The sequence below is a fragment of the Mixophyes fleayi genome, chromosome 1 (genome assembly GCF_038048845.1).
Source record: "Mixophyes fleayi isolate aMixFle1 chromosome 1, aMixFle1.hap1, whole genome shotgun sequence".
Classification (NCBI taxonomy): Eukaryota; Metazoa; Chordata; class Amphibia; order Anura; family Limnodynastidae; genus Mixophyes; species Mixophyes fleayi.
Genome location: NC_134402.1, coordinates 3,930,464 through 3,938,973, shown reverse-complemented (window position 1 = coordinate 3,938,973; position 8,510 = coordinate 3,930,464). Strand labels below are relative to the sequence as shown.

General features: G+C 42.2%; 1 protein-coding gene across 1 annotated transcript in view; it reads right to left on the bottom strand.

The window, feature by feature from the left end:
• Positions 1–1,036: 1,036 nt before the first annotated feature.
• LOC142098740 (putative carboxypeptidase X1) overlaps positions 1,037–8,510 on the bottom strand; it is a 48,464-nt gene continuing 40,990 nt past the window's right edge. The window contains exons 8-14 of the mRNA XM_075181554.1: positions 8,255–8,378; positions 6,305–6,501; positions 5,619–5,798; positions 4,659–4,956; positions 3,855–3,994; positions 2,740–2,842; positions 1,037–2,326 (exon numbers count right to left, since the gene is read on the bottom strand). Of these exons, the coding sequence (XP_075037655.1) occupies positions 2,067–2,326; positions 2,740–2,842; positions 3,855–3,994; positions 4,659–4,956; positions 5,619–5,798; positions 6,305–6,501; positions 8,255–8,378 (1,302 nt within the window). The 3' untranslated portion in view covers positions 1,037–2,066. The remainder of the gene's footprint in view (positions 2,327–2,739; positions 2,843–3,854; positions 3,995–4,658; positions 4,957–5,618; positions 5,799–6,304; positions 6,502–8,254; positions 8,379–8,510) is intronic.

The window sequence follows — 8,510 nt, the reverse complement described above, 5'->3', positions numbered from 1 at the left end:
GCTGATGCCCGCCTCATTTTTCTCTCACGCTGCTCTACCTCTGCTGTCCCCCTCCAACAGTCACTACATTGGCTCCCCATACCCTACAGAAATAAATTTAAACTCCTCACCCTCACCTTTAAAGCTCTTAATCAATCCTCACCTCCCTAAATCTCCAATCTCATCTCTACCTACTCTCCTAGCCGCCACCACCGCTCTGCCTGTGACCGCCGCCTCACTACTTCACTGATCACATCTTCTCACTCCCGTCCCCAGGACTTTGCCCGGGCTGCTCCCCATGTGTGGAACGATCTTCCACGTTCCATCAGGTCAGCATCTACTCGCAAAGGCTTCAAGCGTGCCCTTAAGACTCATTTCTTCATACAAGTCTATCAGTCCTGCTCCTAACTCCCTTATCCTGGCTCTCTCCCCCAGTTAGTACCACCCTATTTGTGTCTCCCCCTTCCCTTTAGGATGTAAGCTCTTAGGAGCAGGGCCCTCTTTCTTTGTGTGCTCCTTCTACTATTCCATCACGACCTGTACCTCTTGGCCTGCCTCCCTAGCCGTGTTGTCTTAAGCTTTGGCCTACTTCTTGCTGATTTCTACCATCACTTTCACTCAGAAATAATTTGATTTGCATTACCATGTTACCTGTGTGTGTGTGTGTGTGTGTGTATATTTATATATTTTTGTTCTTCATATTTCGTTCTTTATGTATCCTGTTGTGTCATGGGTCACCGTTTCCCTTTTTCCCGAGACAAGGCAGCGTAGCTAATTCAAGATGGAGAAGTCTGTGTTTTGGGAACAGCACGGTTGCTTCATTAAGAGATAGGAAACTAATAACATGTTGGGCTAGATCCTGGCCAAGAAGGGGATATAGTAGGTCGTTCAAAGAACCTTTGCAAATGATGACTCATTTTACAGAGCATCTTGTGAGGTTTAAAGACCTTTTAAATGGTTCTTTGGTTTATTTCCCATTCATCCCACGTTTCCCTCAGTCTTGTTTTATATTCAGCAGAACAACTTGATCATGTGTATTATCCAGTGACAGACACAGTATGTAGTAATGTTTTATTGGATCATACTGATTTCACTTGACTAGCAAGTATATATCAATGCCAGCATTTCCTCGACAGCTCACAAATAGAAAGTATTAGAAATTATATTATGTACACAACTTGTTCTACGCAGATCCAGCCTGTAAGAACATCTCCCAAAATACACATCACAGTCAAATTGCTCCCACAACGTCTTCCCAAAGAAGATGGTAATTATGGCGATTCCTCCATTAAAGTGATCTGGTTGATGGAACATATTCTTAATTAATCATCTACCCCATGTGTGCACAGTGCAAGAGTATATTTCAGTAAGGTCAAAGGGAATGTCTACCATTTTCAATGGTTTTATCCAAACACTCTGTTACCCTGTCTAGCATATATCTAGAGGTCATCACCATAATGGTAGACTACTAGTTCAGTTTGGGTTGAAAGAAAAATAGGGATGGGCATCTCCTTTTAGTACTAGATGTTATAGTAATTAGTTATGACAAGATGTTGACAATGTGATTGTTCCTGACTTATGTATGATTAATGTGAACCAACTTTGGCAAAAATAGGTTTCTCCGTTTCCATTGAGTCCTTTATAATTCTGTACACTTGAAAAACTCAAATATCTTGTAAGTCTACCTCAAAGCTTGGGCAAGAGGTGCCAACCAAAATCAGCTTGCACATTTTACCAGTGTGATTGTGATATCATTTCATTGTCTAATTACTTTTAGTGTAGAAAGGAGAATCTAGAGTCACAAAAAACTGTTTTAAGTTTCAACTCTAGAGTTTTTCAACTGCCCCGTCCACCTAGAGCACATTTATAATTCAATCCACCTGGCTTGTATTTAAACATATAGAAGCTCCTCTACTTAACTATAAATGTGTGCAATTGTTCTTCCAGAAGTTCCCAGTTTTACAACAGTGGTGATATAGTGGGAAACAAAACAAAATAACATAATAGTCTGAGGACTACGGAGCTGGGTGGTCACAGACACCGAACCATCTCCTGTTTCCTGCTGTTGGGTTGATGTTTCCTCCTGTTCACTTTGGACTCTTGGACTTCAGCATACGATTTCTCAGCTGGCGCAAACGTAAAAGAAGCTCTTTGGGCGGCTTTCCTCCTTTAGCCAGCAGTTCTTTTAGGCGTTGTTTTGGAGTCTTGGAGATGTAAAAATCACAGATTGTTGCATGGTCTTCATAGGTGACACGGCAGGACTTGGTGGATGGATGATAACCCTCAGCTTTAGCTGTGACTTCATATTCACCTGGGTTTAGAAGACGCCAATAGTCTCCATCAACAGCTAGAACAGAAGCAGAACGGTTATAAGATATAATTTATTTCCACATGTTTTTCATTACCCTCTGAGGATTCTCTATAAGCGTGTACACACATGTATACCAGTGTCTCCTATGGTGTAGCAATAGGAATACCAGCCATAGAAACCACTACAAAGTTGTCGACTCAGCTGCAAACCATATTGTCTACGGGGGCTCAGGGCAGGCACAAGGGGGGCCGGCGAGACTATGGGAGAGAGGAACGTGGAGACACATAAAGGGCAGATATCGCAGAGATTGTGGCTGAAGTAAGTATGATGTATTTGTCTTTTGACTGTGGCGGGAGACAGTAATGGGGGCTTTAACTCATATTTCTCCCAGAGGCTCTTGGCTATGCAACTGGCATGTATAGTAAGTTTGTACATTGAAGCTTGTTTACCTGTGCGGATATCATGATTCAGGCCATCCACCACTATGACGGCATCAGGGACACCTTTGTCTGTATCTTTGTCCCGCACAACACCCTTAACCCCACGATGAACCTGCAGAATGAGGATAACATTTTGCATTGTAAAGAATTACATAACAAGACGATGTGTCTCAATCTTCTCTACACTCAGCAAGTACATTACCGTGGCTTTACTGAAAAGTGAGTGGACACCTATACGCCTGCCATAGAATGGTGATGCTACGCTTAAGTCATCAGGGATTTGTTGAAGTCTGACCTGCAGCTGACTTGCAAATACAATTTTTTAATAATTCTATGACTTTACATTTGTGCGCTCATAGCAAATAATTCCAAGTGACCCTGAGCATATCATTTACAATGCTGTCTAGAGTCTAGGGTAGCAGGTGATTTGTTAACTGTATTCAGCAACTCCAAAGACAGAAAGAAATAGTGTGGCTGCCAGTCACATGACCGTGGTCTCTTTATTAAATACTGTGCCTCGCTCGCTCCCACTTGGACTCAAAGCCCTATTAGCAAATTAATAATATGTATTATACTTATTTCCAGGCTCTTTGATGGCATAAGGCCGGGTTAAAGCTAAGAGGAAGTTACTGAAACTGGAGAAATACTGTAAGGGAGAATGTGGAAGTTGGATATATCTGTCTATAACAGGCTTGGCTAACCTGTGGCGCTCCAGGTGTTGTGAAACTACAAGCCCCAGCATGCTTTGCCAATATATAGCAGCTTATTGCTGGAATGGTATGCTGGGACTTGTAGTTTCACAACACCTGGAGTGCCACAGGTTAGCCAAGCCTGGCCTATAACATTATAATGTAGTTCTTTTTACTACAGTTCAGCATTAGCAATACTATTGCATCTGGTTACCATGAATTATAAAATATATATATAAGCTTTCCTAATGGAATCCCATTACTGCCACCATCAATAACTGGTGGTGTCGCTCAAAGATTCCTGGTAAGAGATTCACTTAGGGAAACTGAGAGGGGCATCTGCCAACCGTTTTCAAGTTAAGATCTAATTAATTGTTCATTTTCTTTTAGATATTTGTTTCAAACAAATAAAGTGGATATGGATTAAAAACAGACCTGTTCCATATAGATGAGCAGAGACTCCTTATTATTCTCCCACTCGGCCGGAAGTTCCACCTCATGTGGGAATTTATCACAGGAAAGCTCCACTGTTACTTCAAAGCAGTTGGTGTGAAGGTAGCTGAAGTCATTCATACCTGGATGATTAATGTGAAGCGCTGTTATTAAGGCAAGAATTCAAAGTCCCAGCTTCTGAGAGGTTGGGTGCGCTTTACCGATGTCCACTACCCCGACATGGAGAAGCCCTACATGGAAAATCCAAAATTATGAAAAACCGATTGGAAAATAAACAGAGTTTACCTTCAACCCGACGCTGGAGATCTCCGATGGGAGCACAATGCTGACAGCAAGTGATTCTGATTGGAGAAGTGTTGGGCACTGCAGGCTGATGTCCTCGCGGCGGCTGTCAATAGAAATTTAAAGCTGCAATGTCGGGTTAAGTGTTTAAACAGTTAACCTTAGGGGTCCCCACATTGCCGCTTTAAATTTCTATTGACAGACGTCGTGATGAAGTCAGCCTGCAGTGCCGAACACTTCTCCAATCGGAATCACTTGCTGTCAGCTTGGTGCTCCCATCGGAGATCTCCAGTGTCGGGTTGAAGGTAAGTCTGTTTATTTTCCAATGGTTTTTTTATAGTTTCGGATTTTCTTTGTAGGGCTTCTCCATGTCGGAATAGTGGTTATCATAAAAACGATTACCACCGCATCTGAGGGCCTCCTGTACCAGGATTTGCCCTGTTATTATATGAATGAAAAGGTTTTAGTTGTTGTAACTGATACCGGGTGTAACATTGTACTTACTGCCAGCCACTGTGTGCCAGTTAGCTCCATTGATGATGTTGCCGAGTCTTATGAAGTTATCATAGTGACAGATCCTACGGTTGTCATCTGCCATGATGCGATGGCTGGTTGCATAGACTGTGGCCAGCCAGCGAAACATGGCATCATCTGCTGTTGGGGTTAGTTCTTTGGCCATCCAGTAAGAGCGAGCCATGTCAAATGGATACGAGACCACCAGCTCTCCCCCATGGAGGTTCGCACTGAGGACAAAAGGGATTTTCTGCATCCAGTCAATAATGGCACGTGTCTCTGGGGCTACCTAAGAATCATTTACAGGGAGAGGTAGTAAATAAAAAACAGGATAAGCAGTGGAAAAATCTTAGTTTTTGGTAACGATTCACTAGTTACAGAGTGTTATTTGTTCAAAACTGGTAACATACAGATATAAGGGGGTGAAATGGAAAGGACTAGAACACCACATTTATTAGTTTGTAAAGGTTTCTGTAGTAGTTAGGCCCTTGGCAACTTTGATAATATATGTAACAGATTATAACTAAATACAAACAATAGTTTATTCTGCAGATGGAGGGAGGATCCTGAACTAGATCTCCATTACATTCCCCAGCATAAAGTACAGAGAAGGTGAGGGATGCCCTACATCCTCTACTAGCTTCCCATTGTTTTCTCCAGCATGTAGTATATAAAGAACAGAGAGGGTGAGTGAGAACCCTACATCCTCTCTAATAGTGCCCCATTACATTTTTTCATAATATAGTATATAAAGAACAGAGAAGGTGAGGGAGACCCTACATCCTCTCTACTATCTCCACATTACATTATCCAGCATGTAGTATATAAAGAACAGAGAAGGTGAGGGAGACCCTACATCCACTCTAATAGCTCACTATTACATTACCCAGCATGTAGTACATAAAGAACAGAGAAGATGAGGGAGAACCCCTAAACCTTCATCTAACTCACCGTTGCATTCTCTAGTGTATAGTACACAGGGATTGGGAGATAATGATTGGGGTAATGTTCAGGAACTTGGTCATTATCTTCTGCATCCCACAGTCCGGTGTTCAGATCCGCAAAGTTGTGATTCAGGTCAAGTCCTTGGTAATTCCAGCGGCCCATGGCCCAACCAGACAGCTCCGAGCCCTAGAGAGGTGAAACATGCTTAGTTTGAAGCTTTATCATTGTGTATCTATGTGGTATAGAAGTGAAGATATTATAGTACACACAGTTATAGGATATAACAAAACTGTAAAGGCGACCAAGTATTCTGTCATACTAAAGTAGATCTCCCGCCATGACGGAAAATGTTATCATTCCAGAGTATATAATAACTATCTTTTTATACTCGCTTATTGGTTATCAAATTGTCCTTTTGCATTTCCTAAGGAATGCTAGTGGAATCATTATTATAGGGTAGAGAGAGCGGTATTCTAATAATTGCGATTTTGTTTTTTTGTCTGGTTTCAGGATGATTGATTCACTTAAAATGTATGATGTAGAGTGTCACTTCATAACTGTCTAATATTTAGTTGCAACATTAATCCCTTTCACTAGTACTTAAACATAGGTTAGGTTGTTGAAGACAAGTCATATATGGCCCATAAACAGGATTTAATATTGAGAGATCACAGGTAAGTAAAACATAGTACCAGTTTGTAGGCTATCTCATATCCATCTGGATTCATGGATGGCAGCAGATGGATGCGAGTCTGTGTGACTAGTCTCACGACTCTTGGATTGCCCTTCTTGTACTCCTGACACAGATACTCCATGAGGTTCAGTGTCACCTCCCGACCCACCACCTCATTCCCATGCATCCCGGCCACATAGCGGAATTCTGGTTCTCCTGTAATGTAATGTAACACTAGATCAGTATCTTTCATACATTGACACTTTTATAAACTGTTTTCTCTTTAATGCCTTTATTATTAACAGGTGACTAATTCAATATTTTTTGTTTTCCTGTGCGTTCTTTTGCAAATTTATAATCCACGGAAGTATTGAACGTATCCTGCAGAGTCTTGTGTAGTAGAGCACAACAGACCTCCCGACGATTTCAAGAGCACACACTTCTTGAGATCCGTGTATTGATGAATTCACAAGTGCGCAAAGCCGAAATCTGTGCGATTAATACTAAATGCGGGTTGCGCTCAGAATGCACGTCTTGATGAATCGGGGCCATTGTGTTTAAGAAACCACAATACACAAGACGTAAAGAGAAGGGGAGAGTCCAAGGGAGGAAAAATAGGTTTAGGTGTCATCAGCATACATGGAGGCCAAAGGAGCTGAGGAGATTACCAGGGAGGAGGTGTAGAGGGAGAAGAGCAGGTGGGCAAGAATGGATCCTTCTGGAACTCTGAGGTTAGGGAAGAGCGGGGAAGGTTGAGTCAGGTGTAAAGATCGAAAAGGAGCAGTTGGTGAGGTAAGATGAAAATCAGAAGAGGAGAGTGTTATAGAGGTCTATAGATGGTAGTGGTTACTGGTATAGAGAGAGGTCGAGAAGGATATGAAGGGAGAAGTGTCCCTTAGATTTAGCAGAGAGAAGGTCGTTAGTGACTATAGTGAAGGTGGTGGAGTTTAGTTTCGGTGAAGTGAGAGTGAAATCTGGGATAGAGTTGGTCAAGGAGGGAGTGAGATGAGAGAAAGGAGATGGGACAGTTGTAAACAACCCATTTGAGAAATTTGGAGGCAAAAGAAATGGGGGAGATATGGAGGTTATTAGAGAGAGAGGCAAGGTCAAGGGACTTTTTGTTAGTATGGGGGAGATGGGAGCATGGGTAAAGAAGGAGGGGAAGGTACCAAAGCAGAGGGATAGGTTAAGGAGAAGGGCTGTGTGGGAGCAAACATTTAAACAGAGGGGGCCGAGTAGGTGAGAGGGGCTGGGATCAAGGGAATAGGTGGAGGGGTGGGAGGAGGATAGAAGATACCGGAGTGAACTCAGAGAAGGTGGGTGGGCTAGCGAGTGGGGCTTGAAATTTGCATTTACAGAGGAGAGTGGGAGGAGATGTCATGAAGTATGGACTCAATTTTGGAGGTGAAGTGGGTACCAAAGTTGAGAGCAAGAAGGAGAGAGGAGGGAGTTCAAGGTGGCAAAAAGGTAATAGGGGATGGAGGATTGTGAGAAAATGAGTGCTTTGAAGTAAGACTGATAGGGAATAACTGAACAAGGAAAGAGTAGACCTTAAGTGAAGGAAGTCAACATGATTGTGCAACTTCCTCGAAAGCCGTTCTATGCTACAGAAACATTTTTTAACGTAGTGGGTAAGTTTGGATAGCCAAAGTTGAGGCAGGAACCAACGAAGGCTGATAGTGACAGCCAAGGGCAGTGGTAAGGGTGTGATTGTAGAAGGAGAGAGCCTGATTGGGGCAAGATAGGGTGATGATTGGGAGAGAAGTGAGACCAGGGAGGAGCAGAAAGTGAAAAGATCAATGGTGTCCAGGTAATGGTAATAAAGTGATCGACAGTGGCTCAGTAGGCCTTTACATCATTTTATTTTATATCATATGTATTGTTTTATTCCTTCAATCTTACATTTTTGGTTAAATCAGTTAGAGACAGCTAATGTGATATATACCATTAAATATTATTATTTTCTCACCAAGTTCGTGCTCTCCCGGGTTGTCTGAGATCTCCATGACATACATCTTGAGTCCCAGGTAACTCTTGCCAATGCTGTATACTCGAGTGATGTTTGGACATGCTTCATTTACCTTCTTCATCAGCTGAAAAGAATCATTAAGGGAAGTTTTCATGTTCGTTAAACTTGTACCCTGCTATATATGTATCATACCGGTATACTGACATGAAACAGAGTAATTGTATAATCATGTCTACATGTCGCTATCACTGAGAAT